The following is a 20,128-nucleotide window of genomic DNA, read 5'->3' as shown; positions in this document are numbered from 1 at the left end:
TCAGATTATAATTTAAACATAGAGATCAAAGAAATGAGTTTAATCATGATTATGTCCCCTTCACCCACTCCACTTGCATCCGTCGTTGGGCTTGTGGGTGGTACCTTACAAAGTGAATACATGCATGACTAAATAAAACGTTTCTCTGTCTGTTACAAAATTTCCCACATTCTTTTGTGGTCGTAAAACTCTAATCTTGATGTGTTGCCACGAGAGATCTGTTCTGCTTTGAAGTGTTAAAGCAGTTTGGGGGGTAGTGTTAGGGACCCCTGGGCTTAGCTTGCTTTTTGAGTGAGGGCCTGCACTTATATTTATGAAATATAAGAAGTTATTGTGTGTCTGATCTGGCTCAGTTGTATGCTCCTCCCATTGTAAAAAAAAAATGTTGTAAAACCAGTTGCTGTGTATAGAAACCTGTTGCAGAGTGGTACAGGTTTAGATGTTACTAACACTCAAGAGCTAAAATACTTGCACAACTTTACTAATTATTTTTATTAACTCAACAACTACATCAACATGAAGAAGATTTATTTACTCTTTTTCATCTTTTTATTTATTAACGGTAGGTTTATTTATTCACATATCTGCAACACTTTCATTTTTTGACACATATTTGTTTATCTGGTGTTTGAATTATAGACAGTAGGCCTGTAACACAGATTCAGATTGTCCTCATAAATACTAATCTGTTGTTTCACATATATTTTGTAACCCTATTAATGGCTTTATGGTTAGGCTATAATAATGAGAGCACACAATGGACATAAATGGGATTGCTAGACTTTAAAGGGGTCATATGATGAAGGTGTTGGCATTGCCACTTTGTGGGTTTGAGCAAAAATGTGTCGTTTTGGGTGTGTTTTTTAAAATGCAAATGAGCGGATGAAGTGCAAACATTGATCACAATGATGGTGGTTTGTTGTAATTCAACTCAATTGTGCTGTCAAGTCCTTCTTTTCTCTCTCTTTCTCTCTGCACTAAACGGCAGTGCAGTGGTTGGAGAGTTCAGATTAAGGAGGCGGTATTATTCTAATAAGATATCCTTATGACATCATAATGAAAGCCAAATTTCAATGACCTATTTTTGCTCACACCTACAAAGTGGCAATGCCAACATTTTCATCATATGACCCCTTTAAGAGAAACTGAAACTTGACACTTGACTATACTGCAATTCATGGACTGTTTCTTGTAATGTTTAATAATGACTAGAATCTCAGATGAGATCTACAGTATTATTAATCATTTTAGTTAGTTAGTAAACTTTATTGTCCGTTTTGTCTGTCACAGAGCGGATATTTGTTTTTGACACTAGTGTGATACATAGTAAATAAAAACATCCACTTGATTATGTCACAAGGTGACGATCTTTTCAGGGGCGGAACCAAAGCTAGGGAAGTTTGGTTCCGCCCGGAAGGTTTCCCACCGGCCTGCATTTGAGGACGGACCTTCTCACTTCCTGGTTTCCAGGGCAACGAAATTAGGGCTTTACGAGCCACAGGTGAAAGACATTATGAAGCGGATGGTGATTGGAGGCTGTGGGGAATAAATAGCTCTGCTGTAACACAAAGAGAGCGCGCTTGACACGGGAAGGAATGGACACGAGTAGCGATTGACACGGGGAAAGCTCCCTTGCCGAAGGCAGGAAGAAACACGCACCCTTTGAAGAGCCCGAAGGCTCTGTTGATCCGGGCTGCGCGAGGAGCGCGCGGAAAGAAGACGGAGCCACAGGAGGTGAAAGAAGGGCGAGCTGTGGATCTCGTAGAGGAGCACCCCGTGTACTTCTTGGGGAAGTTGAGTGTGTGCTGAGGAACGGAGCTGTGCTCATTGTTAGACGTGGTGACTGGCTATATTTCTCTCTCTTCCCTCCTCTCTTGTTGCAGTTACGGTGGACCGGCTGGATTTGAGGAATAACCCTACGGGTAGAAAAGGAACTCTGGTCCAACTAGTATTTTGGAAGGAGTAAAGCGAGAAGGGATTTGACCTCGTTGCACAACGTAAACAAAGGCTATCCGCTGTGAGTATGTCCGTTGGTGTAGCATAACTGGCAGAAACTTACATTGTGTGATCGTTGGAGTCCTCCAGGATTAGGAAGGCGGCCCTACCCCTATAATTAGCGTGGTGGGCGAGCCGCTAGAAGCATACGTCCATACAGCCACAGCAACGCGACTTTGGTCTGGTCGGTTTGCCATCGCCTCTACGTTAGCCCCAAGCACAGTGGAGGATATCGGGCATTTCCCTTGTGGTGTTGCACTTACAGTGTGGTGAGTGAGACTTTACAAATCATAAGCTTTTTCACGTTAGAGTGGTGCTGTGTATTTGCTGTGGGTTGCTGTGTGTCTTGTCAGAGAAGCCCCACACCATCCATTCTCTTCCCTGGGCGGAGGACGGAGGGGCCAACGACCTCAGACCTCATTGCCACCATACGCTGTGTGCTGTTTTAAGAGTACGAAGAGACGCAGACCAAGAGCTGTGAAGGACTGTGAGTAAAATACTAGAAGCATTTGTGGTGTAAGCTTACCTGTGTTTGTATTGTCGCAGAGTCGGAGGCGAAAGGGTCCGCCGCCCCCGTGGTCTCTACGAAAGGGTGCCCCTATCCGGGATTCGATCGGCCTACGGACAGTGGGGATAGGGCAGCGCTCGACCCGGCGAGGTGGTGTGTGACCTTCGCCCCCCTGCTGACCTACAGAGGAACCGACGGTGAACGTGATACTTACCCAGAAAGCTGTAAGCAGCGGAGCCGGTGAGAAACATTCAAAGTTTAGTAACAGTGTTTCTGTGTCCTAGCGATCACCTGTGGAGAGAGAGAGAGGAAAACGAGAGTGAATCAGTAAAGAGCCGACTGTGAACGTGATACTTACCCAGAAAGCTGTAAGCAGCGGAGCCGGTGAGAAGCATTCAAAGTCCAGTAACAGTGTTTCTGTGTCCTAGCGACCACCTGTGGAGAGAGACAGGAAAACGAGAGTGAACCATTGAAGAACCGAATGTGAACGTGATACCTACCCAGAAAGCTGTAAGCAGCGGAGCCGGTGAGAAACATTCAAAGTTCAGTAACAGTGTTTCTGTGTCCTAGCGATCACCTGTGGAGAGAGAGAGAGGAAAACGAGAGTGAATCAGTAAAGAGCCGACTGTGAACGTGATACCTACCCAGAAAGCTGTATGCAGCAGAGCCGGTGAGAAATACTCGAAGCTTCAGTAACAGTGTCTTGTGTCCTAGCGACCACCTGTGGAGAGAGACAGGAAAACGAGAGTGAATCATTGAAGAACCGACTGTGAACGTGATACCTACCCAGAAAGCTGTAAGCAGCGGAGCCGGTGAGAAACATTCAAAGTTCAGTAACAGTGTTTTTGTGTCCTAGCGACCACCTGTGGAGAGAAAGGAGAATGAGAAGGAACATTCGGAGCATGGACTGTGTGAAGATCCAGTGGGTGCTGAAGGAGGAGAGCCTAGAGTGGCCATTATTTTAAGACCCCCTTTTCCCCTCCCTATTTATCATTTTTAAGTAATTAAATAAAGTACATTTTAATTTATGCTTACCTTGTGTGTCTGGTCATTGGGGTGGCTTTGGGAATCTCCTCGAGGTGGAGAAAGGGGCGTGACCTTATTTACATCTGGGTCCACCCCGACTTGTGACAGATTTGGCGTAGTCGGCAGTCCACCTCGGGTTGAGACCAAGGTCCCCCAATGGCCTACCACATTTTTTTTAAAAAGACAGACCCCATTATATGGTATCAGTCCCCAAATAACTCGTTCTCGGGACGAGAACGGATTGGCGGGGGAGGATGTCACAAGGTGACGATCTTTTCAGGGGCGGAACCAAAGCTAGGGAAGTTTGTTTCCGCCCGGAAGGTTTCCCACCGGCCTGCATTTGAGGACGGACCTTCTCACTTCCTGGTTTCCAGGGCAACGAAATTAGGGCTTTACGAGCCACAGGTGAAAGACATTATGAAGCGGATGGTGATTGGAGGCTGTGGGGAATAAATAGCTCTGCTGTAACACAAAGAGAGCGCGCTTGACACGGGAAGGAATGGACACGAGTAGCGATTGACACGGGGAAAGCTCCCTTGCCGAAGGCAGGAAGAAACGCGCACCCTTTGAAGAGCCCGAAGGCTCTGTTGATCCGGGCTGCGCGAGGAGCGCGCGGAAAGAAGACGGAGCCACAGGAGGTGAAAGAAGGGCGAGCTGTGGATCTCGTAGAGGAGCACCCCGTGTACTTCTTGGGGAAGTTGAGTGTGTGCTGAAGAACGGAGCTGTGCTCATTGTTAGACGTGGTGACTGGCTATATTTCTCTCTCTTCCCTCCTCTCTTGTTGCAGTTACGGTGGACCGGCTGGATTTAAGGAATAACCCTACGGGTAGAAAAGGAACTCGGGTCCAACTAGTATTTTGGAAGGAGTGAAGCGAGAAGGGATTTGACCTCGTTGCACAACGTAAACAAAGGCTATCCGCTTTGAGTATGTCCGTTGGTGTAGCATAACTGGCAGAAACTTACATTGTGTGATCGTTGGAGTCCTCCAGGATTAGGAAGGCGGCCCTACCCCTATAATTAGCGTGGTGGGCGAGCCGCTAGAAGCATACGTCCATACAGCCACAGCAACGCGACTTTGGTCTGGTCGGTTTGCCATCGCCTCTACGTTAGCCCCAAGCACAGTGGAGGATATCGGGCATTTCCCTTGTGGTGTTGCACTTACAGTGTGGTGAGTGAGACTTTACAAATCATAAGCTTTTTCACGTTAGAGTGGTGCTGTGTATTTGCTGTGGGTTGCTGTGTGTCTTGTCAGAGAAGCCCCGCACCATCCATTCTCTTCCCTGGGCGGAGGACGGAGGGGCCAACGACCTCAGACCTCATTGCCACCATACGCTGTGTGCTGTTTTAAGAGTACGAAGAGACGCAGACCAAGAGCTGTGAAGGGCTGTGAGTAAAATACTAGAAGCATTTGTGGTGTAAGCTTACCCGTGTTTGTATTATCGCAGAGTCGGAGGCGAAAGGGTCCGCCGCCCCCGTGGTCTCCACGAAAGGGCGCCCCTATCCGGGATTCGATCGGCCTACGGACAGTGGGGATAGGGCAGCGCTCGACCCGGCGAGGTGGTGTGTGACCTTCGCCCCCCTGCTGACCTACAGAGGAACCGACGGTGAACGTGATACTTACCCAGAAAGCTGTAAGCAGCGGAGCCGGTGAGAAACATTCAAAGTTCAGTAACAGTGTTTCTGTGTCCTAGCGATCACCTGTGGAGAGAGAGAGAGGAAAACGAGAGTGAATCAGTAAAGAGCCGACTGTGAACGTGTTACTTACCCAGAAAGCTGTAAGCAGCGGAGCCGGTGAGAAACCTTCAAAGTTCAGTAACAGTGTCTTGTGTCCTAGCGACCACCTGTGGAGAGAGACAGGAAAACGAGAGTGAATCATTGAAGAACCGACTGTGAACGCGATACTTACCCAGAAAGCTGTAAGCAGCGGAGCCGGTGAGAAACATTCAAAGTCCAGTAACAGTGTTTCTGTGTCCTAGCGATCACCTGTGGAGAGAGAGAGAGGAGAACGAGAGCGAATCAGTAAAGAGCCGACTGTGAACGTGATACTTACCCAGAAAGCTGTAAGCAGCGGAGCCGGTGAGAAACCTTCAAAGTTCAGTAACAGTGTCTTGTGTCCTAGCGACCACCTGTGGAGAGAGACAGGAAAACGAGAGTGAATCATTGAAGAACAGACTGTGAACGTGATACCTACCCAGAAAAGCTGTAAGCAGCGGAGCCGGTGAGAAACATTCAAAGTTCAGTAACAGTGTTTTTGTGTCCTAGCGACCACCTGTGGAGAGAAAGGAGAATGAGAAGGAACATTCGGAGCATGGACTGTGTGAAGATCCAGTGGGTGCTGAAGGAGGAGAGCCTAGAGTGGCCATTATTTTAAGACCCCCTTTTCCCCTCCCTATTTATCATTTTTAAGTAATTAAATAAAGTACATTTTAATTTATGCTTACCTTGTGTGTCTGGTCATTGGGGTGGCTTTGGGAATCTCCTCGAGGTGGAGAAAGGGGCGTGACCTTATTTACATCTGGGTCCACCCCGACTTGTGACAGTTTTGGCGTAGTCGGCAGTCCACCTCGGGTTGAGACCAAGGTCCCCCAATGGCCTACCACATTTTTTTAAAAAGACAGACCCCATTATATGGTATCAGTCCCCAAATAACTCGTTCTCGGGACGAGAACGGATTGGCGGGGGAGGATGTCACAAGGTGACGATCTTTTCAGGGGCGGAACCAAAGCTAGGGAAGTTTGGTTCCGCCCGGAAGGTTTCCCACCGGCCTGCATTTGAGGACGGACCTTCTCACTTCCTGGTTTCCAGGGCAACGAAATTAGGGCTTTACGAGCCACAGGTGAAAGACATTATGAAGCGGATGGTGATTGGAGGCTGTGGGGACTAAATAGCTCTGCTGTAACACAAAGAGAGCGCGCTTGACACGAGAAGGAATGGACACGAGTAGCGATTGACACGGGGAAAGCTCCCTTGCCGAAGGCAGGAAGAAACACGCACCCTTTGAAGAGCCCGAAGGCTCTGTTGATCCGGGCTGCGCGAGGAGCGCGCGGAAAGAAGACGGAGCCACAGGAGGTGAAAGAAGGGCGAGCTGTGGATCTCGTAGAGGAGCACCCCGTGTACTTCTTGGGGAAGTTGAGTGTGTGCTGAAGAACGGAGCTGTGCTCATTGTTAGACGTGGTGACTGGCTATATTTCTCTCTCTTCCCCCCTCTCTTGTTGCAGTTACGGTGGACCGGCTGGATTTAATGAATAACCCTACGGGTAGAAAAGGAACTCTGGTCCAACTAGTATTTTGGAAGGAGTAAAGCGAGAAGGGATTTGACCTCGTTGCACAACGTAAACAAAGGCTATCCGCTGTGAGTATGTCCGTTGGTGTAGCATAACTGGCAGAAACTTACATTGTGTGATCGTTGGAGTCCTCCAGGATTAGGAAGGCGGCCCTACCCCTATAATTAGCGTGGTGGGCGAGCCGCTAGAAGCATACATTCCATACAGCCACAGCAACGCGACTTTGGTCTGGTCGGTTTGCCATCGCCTCTACGTTAGCCCCAAGCACAGTGGAGGATATCGGGCATTTCCCTTGTGGTGTTGCACTTACAGTGTGGTGAGTGAGACTTTACAAATCATAAGCTTTTTCACGTTAGAGTGGTGCTGTGTATTTGCTGTGGGTTGCTGTGTGTCTTGTCAGAGAAGCCCCACACCATCCATTCTCTTCCCTGGGCGGAGGACGGAGGGGCCAACGACCTCAGACCTCATTGCCACCATACGCTGTGTGCTGTTTTTAAGAGTACGAAGAGACGCAGACCAAGAGCTGTGAAGGACTGTGAGTAAAATATTAGAAGCATTTGTGGTGTAAGCTTATCTGTGTTTGTATTGTCGCAGAGTCGGAGGCGAAAGGGTCCGCCGCCCCCGTGGTCTCTACAAAAGGGCGCCCCTATCCAGGATTCGATCGGCCTACGGACAGTGGGGATAGGGCAGCGCTCGACCCGGCGAGGTGGTGTGTGACCTTCGCCCCCCTGCTGACCTACAGAAGAACCGACTGTGAACGCGATACTTACCCAGAAAGCTGTAAGCAGCGGAGCCGGTGAGAAACATTCAAAGTTTAGTAACAGTGTTTCTGTGTCCTAGCGATCACCTGTGGAGAGAGAGAGAGGAAAACGAGAGTGAATCAGTAAAGAGCCGACTGTGAACGTGTTACTTACCCAGAAAGCTGTAAGCAGCGGAGCCGGTGAGAAACCTTCAAAGTTCAGTAACAGTGTCTTGTGTCCTAGCGACCACCTGTGGAGAGAGAGAGGAAAACGAGAGTGAATCATGGAGGAACCGACGGTGAACGTGATACTTACCCAGAAAGCTGTAAGCAGCGGAGCCGGTGAGAAACATTCAAGTCCAGTAACAGTGTTTCTGTGTCCTAGCGATCACCTGTGGAGAGAGAGAGGAAAACGAGAGTGAATCAGTAAAGAGCCGACTGTGAACGTGATACTTACCCAGAAAGCTGTAAGCAGCGGAGCCGGTGAGAAACCTTCGAAGTTCAGTAACAGTGTCTTGTGTCCTAGCGACCACCTGTGGAGAGAGACAGGAAAACGAGAGTGAATCATTGAAGAACCGACTGTTAACTTGATACTTACCCAGAAAGCTGTAAGCAGCGGAGCCGGTGAGAAACATTCAAAGTTCAGTAACAGTGTTTTTGTGTCCTAGCGACCACCTGTGGAGAGAAAGGAGAATGAGAAGGAACATTCGGAGCATGGACTGTGTGAAGATCCAGTGGGTGCTGAAGGAGGAGAGCCTAGATTGGCCATTATTTTAAGACCCCCCTTTCCCCTCCCTATTTATCATTTTTAAGTAATTAAATAAAGTACATTTTAATTTATGCTTACCTTGTGTGTCTGGTCATTGGGGTGGCTTTGGGAATCTCCTCGAGGTGGAGGAAGGGGCGTGACCTTATTTACATCTGGGTCCACCCCGACTTGTGACAATTACATTTCAACATAAGATATATCAACCCCAAATACATCCACATAACTACAGGTAGACATTTGTTTTGTCTGAATCTCTCTGTTTGTGTTCTTCAGGTGTGTTTGGTGATGAAGTGAAGTCAGTGTCAGTGATGGAGGGAGATTCTGTTACTCTTCACACTGACATCACTGAAATAAAGGCAGATGATGTGATAAATTGGAGATTTGATGGGGTTCGCATAGCTCAAATCAACAAAGCGGCCAGTATTATGTCATTAGATGATGATGTACTTGATGGGAGATTCAAAGCTAGACTGTATCTAAATAGTCAAACTGGAGATCTCACCATCACAAACATCACAACTAAAGACTCTGGGCTTTATAAATTACAGATTAGTGACAGCAGTAAGAGTATAGAAAAGATTTTCAATGTCACTGGTGAGTATTTCAAGCAATTTAACACTTGATTTTATAGAATGAGTTAGAAAAATGGCTGACCGCACACTGAATCCAGGAAGACTCAAAAGGTCTAGAAAGTAAAAAATTTATTTATAAAAGTGCATAGTGCAAAAATGTGACTTAAAAACAGCGAAACCTGAGCAAACTGAGCAAAAAAAAGTTTTGCTCAGGTTTCGCTGTTTTTAAGTCACATTTTTGCACTATGCACTTTTATAAGTGAATTTTGTACTTTCTGGACCTTTTGGGTCTTCCTGGATTCGGTGTGCGGTCGGCCATTTTTCTAACTCATTCTACATACCCTTTTGGTTCCACGCACCTGAAGAGAAATATATAGTTAATTGAGAGCGCAACAATTTTTTCCTATACTACACTTGATTTTATAACCATAATCTCTTCCAGGTGTTATTTGAAATGAATTACTATTGTTCTGCAGGTGTGTTTGGTGATGAAATGAAGTCAGTGTCAGTGATGGCGGGAGATTCTGTTACTTTACACACTGATGTTCTTGATATACAGAAATATGATGTGATACGTTGGAGGTTTCAACATGAAAACTCTCCTCTAGCTGAACTCAACAGAAAAACCGCTCTCTTCTCTACATATGATAATGTAAATGATGGGAGATTTAAAGGTAGACTGCAACTGAATGTTCAGACTGGATCTCTCACCATCACAAACATCAGAACTGATCACTCTGGACTTTATGAAGTAGATATCAGCAACAGCAGTACACACACCATACATCAGTCATTCACTGTTACCGTCTATGGTGAGTAGATCAGGTTAGGTAGCAACACTGTTAAAAGTGTATGTATTCATGAATATCAGATGATGTCACTCACATCTCAAACTTGTCTTCCGCCATTTTGAGTACCTGAAGTGGTCGCAAAAGAACTAGAAGCTATGCCTTCTATATGTTGTGAGCATCAAAATCGCTATTTTTACAACACTTATAAGGCTCGACCCAACATGATACTTTGCTCGAAGTATCACCTGTGTCTCTACACGTGAACTCGAGCATTGAGAACATTGTTTGTGTACACAGAGTTTACTAAAAAATAGGTTTTGAACAACTGACTTTGGTTGATTTGGCGTCCGCTTGCCGCCATCTTCCCAGTCAAGATGTATCGATCTCCGAACGCGATGTAAGGAGGGAGGAGAGTTGTTTTGTCGCAAGTGAAAACAATATTGACCTTCTAGTTGAAAAAGGAGCCTCATATGAGATTTATTCATTCGCATTCGGAAATCGATTATTTACGTCTGGCAAAGATGACGAGCGGACACCACAACAGCTAAAGTCAGTTGTTCAAAACCTTTCTTTTTAGTAAACTCTGTGTACTCTGTGTTGTAAAATAGTGGTAGTTTGGTAGCAGCGCACAGCGGCTGGAAGAACGCATCAGGGATCGAGTAGGCATCACACCCTAACCAAGATATTTTTTTTAAAGTACCGTTTCTTTTTATGACAGTCGAGGTGCGACTATGTATCCGTAAGCAGTGGCGGAGCCAGAGGGGACATGTCACTGGCCACCCCGTGTGCCACCCCAAATTTAATGTGCTACTTTTACTTAATCGCTATGTTTATTTTCGACGTGCGGCAGCACAGCACATTGTTAAAAACAAACATTATGAATATTAACCCTCCCTGCGATCGCGGCGCAAACTCTTTATTTTACTGCGCAAAAAGACTTGGATTACTCTGCTGATTTTGGACATACAGATATGATTTATACATCATTTAAAACGTTCAATTGTCATTTTTTGTGTGTCTATAAAACTGAATGTTGTGCTTTTCACAAAATTAAGAAAATATACATAATACACGTTTTGTTATCTCTCCATCAGTGACGTCTTTTCAAAAACGCGTCAGAAAAATTACTGTAACTTAACGAATACTTTTCATACCATCAGAAGATAAATGTCATGTAATGCTTGGAATGCTTGGAATCTTTAAAATGATGTAAGTGAAGTCGTACATTTTGCTAATACTACATGATTTATTTTCACTGTTTATGCTGGAAGTGTGGTAATTGTCTTGTGGACTGAATCTAAGATTGCCAATTCTTTTTACAACAAAACCCAGCACCATGTTTTCATTCTTGACGTGATCTTTATAGGCTACTGTATGATTGTTAATTCGACTGGATTGCCACATTGAACTTGAAAGAGCGACGCGCATATCCGCATATCCATAGCCAGAGCTTAAACAACTTCATATTTGCGTCTTTTTGGCTTAAACGGACAAATGATCATATGTCAAAATAGCTGTCTTGGTGATTTTCATACTAAACATTTGGTTACTGTACGTCTTAAACAAATAAACATTTTATTGCATTCTGTCTTAGCCTAACCTGTTGAAATCTCTCTGTCATTAAAGTTAATTAAATATCAAAAGAAAAAAGAAAACTTTTGCATCTTCTGTATCTTCGTAAAGAAAGATTAATCGAAACATCCTTTGTGTTGGAGCTCTGCTATTTGAAGTAAGTTTAAGGTTTATCATGGAGTTTAGATTTCCTGATCTTTTGCTTCATCAAAGGGATAGTTCACAAAATGAAAATTCTGTCATCATTTTTACATCCTTATGTTGTTCTAAACCTGTACGAATTTCTTTTTTCTTATGAACACAAAAGAAGATATTTTAATTAATGATGGTATGCACACAGCTGTTAACCATTGACTTCCATAGTAGGAATAAAAACAACATAATGGAATTCAATGGATATACCATTAATTGTGTGCTTACCATCATTTATCAAAATATCTTCTTTTGTGTTTATTAAAATAAAATACAGGTTTAGAACAACATATGGGTGAGTAAATGATGACAGAATTTTCATTTTTGGGTGAATCCCTTTACAAGCAGTAAATTAGATGTAAGAAATACAGTAGAAAGATTTAAAATTCACCCTTATTATGTTTACATCTAATGCGATCAAATGATTCATTTATGCTTTCTTGATACATGGTTACATGTCATTTTCTTTTATGGACTATGGACCCCCTAGAGTAGCTTTGGCCACCCCCTGGCCACCCCATTAAAAAAATTATAGTCCCGCCACTGTCCGTAAGAATCATAGAGAGTAAAAGATAAGAAATCCGTAAATCGTAGCAAGCTAGCCAATTCTTGTCAGTAGCCTACTGGTACTCAGTAGGTCCTCAAGATGGCGGCATGACATAAAAGGTCACATGACTGATTTTCATCTATATATTACAATATTACTGTCAGCTGTTTCCCAGTAACTTACTGTAGATTCAAATGTGGTTATTTAGTGGCAACAGTTTGTACAAAGGTCAATGAACATTAAACATTAACAAGTCTTTATCTTTACACAATAAAACTAAAATAACAACCTTATGCAAAGCATTCTGGGAACTATAATCTGAAGGAAAAAAATGAAAAAAGTAACGAGATTTCTGGTTCCCAGAATGCTTTGCATGAGGCTGTTACTTTATAGTTTTATTCTGTAAAGACAAAGACTTATTAATGTTAAAGGTATAGCAGAGGATTTTCTCGAATTTTAAAAAAGAACCGCCTTCTCCACTTTTTTTAAAAAATGCAATTGCACAACACTACTGATTGACAACTAGGAGGATCAATAGTCTTGATGATCCACCCGGAAAAAGAACATCGTCCACAATACCTTTAATATAACTTTGAATAAATAGTTTATATAAACTGTCAGTAAATAAGATAAATGTAAATCTACAGTTAGTTACTGGCAAACAGCTGCATAACTACAGCATTTTTTTAAAGTGAATGTCTATGCTATTTTATTATTTATGATCTACTTTAGTGTTAGTTTAGGTGTCTATGTTTGAGCAAGAGATTCTAAAACCATCTGTTTACGTAGTAGTACGGCTGTTTAAAATGTTGACAATCATAAGTAATCCAAACAACTGTAATTTTAATGGGAAAAGGTATGAATGCTACAGTCAAACCCTGTAAATTAATTAATTCTAAAAAACCTTGACATATAGAGTTAAAAATGTTATACATTTAACAAAACAATTTTTGAAAGTTTTTGAAAGTAAAAGGATGTAAAGTATAAAATTTTACTTTCAAAAACTGTACAATTTAGTTTATATGTAAGTTAATTATATTACGTTTGTAAAGCTTAAGAATTGTGAAATATACAAAACTTTGCTGTAATTAAAAAGAAAATGCCACATATTTTACATATTTTACAACCGCAAAGATTTGACATGTTTCCTGGAGATTTTCTGTCAACCACAGCTACAATGTAAAAAATTAGCTGTTAATATGCAGCTGGTTGCCAGTAACTTACTGTAGAAGATAAAGACTGGAAATGTTTCATGTTCATTTAACTTTGAACAAACTGTTGCCAGTAAATAACATAAATGTAAAATCTACAGTAAGTTGAATATAAAATCTACAACCAGCTGCCAGTAATACTGTAATTTCAATTTTTACAGTCTACCACTTTTCACCATAAAAGCTACAGTTAATAACTGAACTGAAAAAATAGGTTTGTGTAAGACAAATAATCTTTTATGCATATTTATTGAAAATCTTAACTTAAAAATGTTAACTTTAATTGGATCTTGCCACAACATGATATGAACCTGCATTGTGTTACTGTACAAGGCCTTACAGTAATTAGGTATTTCTTTCTGAAATCCAGAGGTGGAGAAAGAATGTATTAAACACTCTAGATGGAATGAGGAAATGTATGTTAAATATTCATGTTATGGCAAACATGCATTGTTCAGTTTTCAGTGGAAATCTTCATTTGCATAAAGACTTAAATAACCTGTTAGACTTGTTGTGTTTCTGTGTGAAAAGGTTGCTGAAGAGACATGAGGAATCTCAGTAATGTGAAAGGAAAATGTTGTTGATTTACAGGTGTTGGTTGTTTTTGACACAGGTGGAGTGAAGACAGTGTCAGTGATGGAGGGAAATTCAGTCACGCTGTACACTGATACTGAAATTCAGACTTATGGTCTTACAGAATGGATGTTTGGAGATGGACACACTCCAATAGCTCAAATGTATAAGCCAAAGACACGGTTCGCTAAGTATGATGGTGATGATGAGAGATTTAAAAACAGACTAAGGCTGAATGATCAGACCGGAGATCTCACCATCACACACATCAGAACTGAACACACTGGAGTTTATGAAGTAAAGATTAGCAGCAACAGACATTCCTTTCACAGGAGATTTATTGTGACTGTCACTGGTAGGTACACTGTAAAAAATTTATACTTTAAAAAAAATGTGAAAACTGAAAGTTAAGTATTGACTCAACATATTGCTTCCAAATAATTCTCCCCAAACAAAACTATGAATTGTGGTAATTAAAACGTAAGGTATTGGGGTAAAACAAAAATGAATATTCACAGAACATATTAAACTCTGCTCAGCAAATTTATCATGTCAAATGAAAAATCTGAGTTGACTGAACATAGTTCAGCCAGAAAAGTGTATGGGCACACCTGAAAATAATTGGCTTCAGTGTGGGTGTGCGGGAGTTGATGATCGACATTTTCTACAATAAAGTTATGGTAAGTAATTAAATATTTACATTTAAGTCATTTTTAAGTATTTTTAAAGTCATTTTCTAGTTAAACTGAGTGAAAATCTGAATAATTACAGCATACAAACAAAAGCATATGATGTTTTCTCCTCAGTGTAACGCACCGAGCAACGCTTCATTTAGTGAGGAAATGGCAAGGCCACTACAACTTTCACAGTGAGTATATTATATTGGAATTTTTATAAAACATATTTGTGTGAAAACTGTTAGCTTTTTCGAGATTCGGGTGCGTTTTTTTATTAAGAGCCGCTGGGCCGCGCCCACACACGTGCACACATAGACATGAAAGGCTGCTTGCAACCCGCGCCTTTCTATAGAGAAATTGTCGCGTTTTTTAAATAAATAAATATATTACGAGTGTAGGGGCTTCTGTATTTGGCCTGGAAGTCACGAAACGGGCGCGTTGTTTACATGTATTCGACTGTGTGCAGACAAGACAACCTATGACAGCAAAGTTCCGCGAGAGCCATTCAAAAGCTTATATCTCGCGTTACATTGATCTCATGTGCCAATCGATCTGCGCCGTGCATGCTGCCGTTGTCATCATGCATCAGGAAATCCCCGAGGGGTAAATATAAGGGACGCTCTCTCTCTCTCTCTCTCTCTCTCTCTCTCTGTGCGCGTGCGCGAGTGTGTGTAACGAGTAGAGCGTGGCTGGAGAGTGTGTGAAAGCGGTGCAAGGTACGAGTGTTTGAAAACTTCTTTCTACCCTTTTCTTTTTCTTGGTAATGTTTTCTTGTAGATATATTATTGAGTTCTAGTTCTAAGTGAAGGAAGAGTATTTTCTGGCGGGGGGGTTTTTACTCCCAGTTAGTATACTCGGAGATGGCTGCTCCAGGTGCGGAGAGTTTAGAGTTTCTAAAGCCGAAAGTATACTAGGGACGTCCGCGTATGCGCGCCGTCTGCATGACGTCATTTTCGTCAGCCCAAAATTTGAGACCGCGCGGACAGTGCGCGTACAGTCCGCGTACGACAGCGCATGCGCGTGAAAATATTTAGACAGGACACTCCATAATAAACAATTATACAAAGGAAATAGACAGCATTTGCACACACACTATCGTTTTTCTTCTTTAACTTTTACTTCTTCCAAGAACAGAAAGCTGTGGAGCATGTTTGTTTGATTCCTGACTTTGTTGTCTTGTTGTTTGTTCTAAACTGTGTTTGCAATGGTGGATCAGGTACTTTTCTTCACCTATCCTAATGTCTTAATGTACTGTAAATGTCTCCAAATCAGTGCTGCCCTGACAGCCTGTTACACTAATAATTTGAATAAGAAATCATTTGTATTGCGTATAGTGTCGAACGCGGCCATCCGCGTGTAGCCGCGGGGACTATACTCGGAAAGCTTCCGCGGAAAAAAACTATACCAGGGCCTTAACGAGGTGACATGGGGTAAAAATTGATGCTACTGCTAGTATTGAGGAATGTGTTTTGGCAGTGAGTATAGTTGTTGGTCATGAGAATGTATTATCGGCGTCGCGAATGAACAATGCGATTGTTTTGTTTGTTAAGACGATCGAATTAGCAAACTTGCTAGTGGAGAGCGGCGTGGATATTAACGGTATGTTTACTTCAGTCTTACCCCTTTCTACGCCTTCTAAGAGAGTGACTTTATCTAATGTGCCGCCGTTCATTAGGAATGACGTTCTGGTTGGTATGCTCTCTAGGTATGGTAGATTGGTTTCCTTTCAGTCGGTCACTACGACATCACGTCTTGACCGACGAATTGGGAACCGCTTCGCAGGTGACCTATCTGCTTCGAGAAACCTTTAAAACGCCAATGAACTTGGCATGCAGATAATTGCATCTGCCGGCGCCGCCCCGCCGCACAGCTATTTAATGAGCGGCAGGTGCAGTTATCAAATCAGCTTTTTAGCTTCGAAAGCTGGCAGACTGACTGCTCACGAGAAGCTACTCTCTGCTCTTTGGAGAACTCTGCGTGTTCGATTTGGTTGGGCAAAGGCATTTCAGCGGAGGCTCGCGGGTGTTCCACCTCTCTTTTTAATTTTTTGACTTTTTTCTCACTCTTAGTTGAGTGTGTGCGTAGCCGTTCCCCTGTGTGCTTCATCAACATCAGCACATTAAAAGAGTATTTCCTCTAAAAGAGTATTGCGGTGTTCTGCGTCTTTTTAAAGACAGCATTTCACTTGCACTGAGACGGGAGCATCTTTTTAAAGATGTCTTTCCGTCCGTGTTTCTGGATGCGGCAAATGTATGGGTCCCCGGGTGGCCACGATCGTTTTCTCTCGTGCGCAAGAGTGCATGCTGAGGCTGCGATCGTGGAGGGTTCATACTCCTAAGAGAGCATGAACCTCTTGGATGGCGGAGACGGGTTTCGTACCTCCGGGAACGTTACCCCGTTTTTCCGTTGCGGAGCCCCGTTAAAGGTGCGGTGGCAAAACTCCGGAAATCTTATCTCCGTATAAACGGTGCTGAATCGGTTAGCTGGTTCGTCCAGTGACTCTCAGCACCCCCATCCACAGCCAGAGGTGCCGTAAGAGACGGGTGGCGCGTGTTCTACGCGCTCTCGTCCTCTTTCAGTCCTCACGAGGATTCTATGTCTGTCACAGCATCGGAGAGGGGGTCGTCTATTCGGTCGCCGACTCGGACCCACTCCCGCCTTCGGGTTGGGTAGGGGCTTCCGTGCTCGAACCCGATTGGCGGCCATGTACGCTCGGGAGCGCGGAGACGGTCTGCGTGGAGCGGAGAGCTCCTCCCCCACCGCACCGTCCCGCCTAGATGATTGGCACTTCAGGACTGCAAGAACAGCCCCGACCTTCTGTGCCTTTCTTCCCGGGGTGCATGTTGGTTGACACGGTCGTGGAAAACTCGTTTTCCTCCCGGAACCGATCGTTCAGCCATCACCTCTCACCTCTCCTGATGGCGGGGCCGCTAAGATTGCTGCTCCAAGAGACCAGCTTACCTCCCCTCACAGACCCACGGGCTTGTGAGAGGCGGCCTCTGCCGTGCGCGCCATGGCGTGATGCAGGTCCGCCAGGCTAAAGCACTGAAGGATCTGCACAGGTGAGGTCACGGTCCGGCAACTAAAGCAATCCTGTGTGGCTCTGACCTGGCGCTACGTGCGACTGGGTTCACCCCACAGGCCGCCGGACGTGCTATGCCCACCCCCGGTGGTCCAGGAACGCCATCTCTGGTTGCGTCTTGCGGGCATTAAGTAGGTCGTTAATAATCGTCCTAAATGTTCCATTTTAGACCAGCCATTTCGGCGACGCGGCTGAGAGGGTCCAACAATGATCGGCTGCTTTAGAGCAGACTGAGGCATCATGCCACGTCGGAGCCTAGCTGCCCCCTCCGTTACGTCAGTATATTGGTCTGCTTTTCGCCGAGGGCGTCCTGCTACGGCTTTTTTGTTCCTTCATCCCGGCAGCTCTGAGGAACCTGTCGTAAGCAGTACACCCGCCCACTTAGCCCGCTACAGAGGTGGAAAATGAAACTTAGCGGCTCTGAGTCGGGCGATCTGAAGATTGAGAGGATCGCTCTTCAGGAGATGGTGAAAGCATCATTCTCCCCCCCACCCCGGAGGAGGGCTGGGTGGGGAATCCTTGGTTTCGTTTTGTGTTCCGCCGACTTCAATCGGCACCCACTAACCTCAAAGAGCGAATTCCTCTTCTTTCTCCAGATCACCGGAGGCATATAGGAGTTTCGGACGGGCTCAAAACCCTAAGTTCTCCTCTTACTCTTTCGCCAGCGGATGTATCGAGCGGGACATCTACAAAGGAGCCTTTGTTCAGCATCCATCAGCGGTTTCGGGTGAGTGTTTCATTACACACAACATCTCACAATGCGGCCAAAGAGCACGCGTCGTTGAGTTCCCCGTCTCCACTCGCCACGGGTACACACATCGTGCCGTTAATTTCCTCTCGCTCGGTATCTGGGGGCCTGGGAAGAGCTTCCCAGCCCGTTGCGTTGACTTTTACGCACGATCCGTCTCGGTTACGCATTCAATTTGCCCGGCTACCTTACAAATATTCAGCATTCGCTTCACCACGGTGAAGGCTGTCGATGCGCACGTACTGCGTGCGGAGATTGCTGTCCTTTTGGCGAAAGGACGCGATCCAGCCGGTCCCTCCAGCCGAGATAAATTCGGGGCTTTACAGCCCTTCATTGTACCCAAGAAGAGTGGCGGGTTGCGTCCGATCCTAGATCTGCGCGTACTGAATCGAGAATTCACAGAATTCACATTCACAGAATGCTGTTCAAAATGTTTACGCAGAGGAGCATATTTTAATGCATCCGCCCATAGGATTGGTTCGCAGCCTTCAACCTGAAGGACGCGTACTTTCATGTCTCCATACTCCCCCAACACAGGCCGTTTCTCCGCTTTGTGTTCGAGGGGAGGGCATATCAGTACAAAGTCTCACCGTTCGGGCTTTCTCTCTCTCTCTCTCTCTCCCTGTGTCTTCATGAAAGTTGCGGATGGCGCACTGCAGCCCCTGAGAGAGAGAGAGTGGTGTTTGCGTTTTGGCGTATTGGCTCATAATAGCTCAGTTTCGTCAGATGCTGTGCACACACATAGATCGTGTACTTAAACACCTCGCTCGTCTCGGTCTTCAGGCCAACTGGGGAAAGAGTAAACTTTGCCCCATGCAGAGAATCTCTTTTCTCGGAAAGTAACGGGATTTGGTCGATTTAACAACACGTCTCATAGAAGCGCGTGTTCAGTCAATTCTGGCTTGCCTCAACATTTAAAGGCAGGGTTGCGGTTCCACTGAAATAATTTTAGAAACTTCTGGGGCATATGACAGCAGCCGCGGCCGTGACACCGCTCGGCCTGCTCCATATGAGACCGCTTCAGTGTTGGCTTTATGACCGAGTCCCGAGGAGAGCGTGGCTCATCGGCTTTCACAGTATTATAATTACATCGAGATGCCGTCACACTTTCACGGGGTGGGCAGCCACGTACGGCGGGCTCGTCGCTTCGGGGGTCTGTTCGACATTCCAGCGACATTAGCATAAATTGCCTCGAGCTGTGCACTGTATATCTTGCGCTCGTCCGTTTCGTCAACGTGATTTGATGCTTAAGATGTAGTGCGCACCGACAACACTGCGGCTGTAGCGTATATCTATCGCCAAGGCGGTCTGCGCTCTCGTCACCTGTCGCATCTCGCCCGTCTCTCCTCCTCTGGAGTCAGAAGTATCTGAGGTCTCTTCATGCCATTCACATGTCGGGGTCGCTGAACACAGCGGCAGTCGCGCTCTCACGAGCAGCGCGCTCCGGCGAGTGGCGACTCCACCCCCGGTCGGTTCAGCTGATTTGGAAATGTTTCGGCAGAGCGCAGTTAGATCTGTTTGCTTCTTCAGAGACAACCCATTGTCGCCTGTTTTATTCATTATCCGAAGGAACACTCGGCGTGGATGCACTGGCACACAGCTGGCCGAGGGGTTTTCCCCCAGTAAGCTTTATTGCGCAGACACTGTGCAAAGTCAGGGAGGACGAGGAGCGCATTCTATTAGTTGCGCCGTACCGGACAACTAGGAATTGGTTTTACAGCACTCTCCTCGCGACAGTCCCTCCCTGGCTGACTCCTTGGCACATTATGGCACCCTCGCCCCGATCTGTGGAACCCCCATGTGTGGTCTTTGGACGGGGCGTGGAGGTTTTAGGTGGTTTAC

At 45.0% G+C, this 20,128-nt stretch overlaps 1 protein-coding gene and 1 long non-coding RNA gene across 2 annotated transcripts in view; both read left to right on the top strand.

Annotated features, from left to right (window-relative positions):
• Positions 1-451: 451 nt before the first annotated feature.
• LOC129452878 (uncharacterized) overlaps positions 452-20,128 on the top strand; it is a 31,895-nt gene continuing 12,218 nt past the window's right edge. The window contains exons 1-4 of the mRNA XM_073861791.1: positions 452-562; positions 8,595-8,915; positions 9,370-9,705; positions 13,820-14,134. Coding sequence (XP_073717892.1) covers positions 517-562; positions 8,595-8,915; positions 9,370-9,705; positions 13,820-14,134 — 1,018 coding nt within the window. The 5' untranslated portion in view covers positions 452-516. The remainder of the gene's footprint in view (positions 563-8,594; positions 8,916-9,369; positions 9,706-13,819; positions 14,135-20,128) is intronic.
• Positions 1,358-5,963, top strand: LOC141359559 (uncharacterized). Its single transcript, XR_012366051.1, has 2 exons — positions 1,358-2,759; positions 3,191-5,963. It is a non-coding gene; the product is annotated as an uncharacterized lncRNA (long non-coding RNA).

Source organism: Misgurnus anguillicaudatus, chromosome 23, assembly GCF_027580225.2.
Source record: "Misgurnus anguillicaudatus chromosome 23, ASM2758022v2, whole genome shotgun sequence".
Lineage (NCBI taxonomy): Eukaryota > Metazoa > Chordata > Actinopteri > Cypriniformes > Cobitidae > Misgurnus > Misgurnus anguillicaudatus.
Note: the sequence above shows the minus strand (reverse complement) of the source record. Positions and strands in the feature narration are given on the sequence as shown.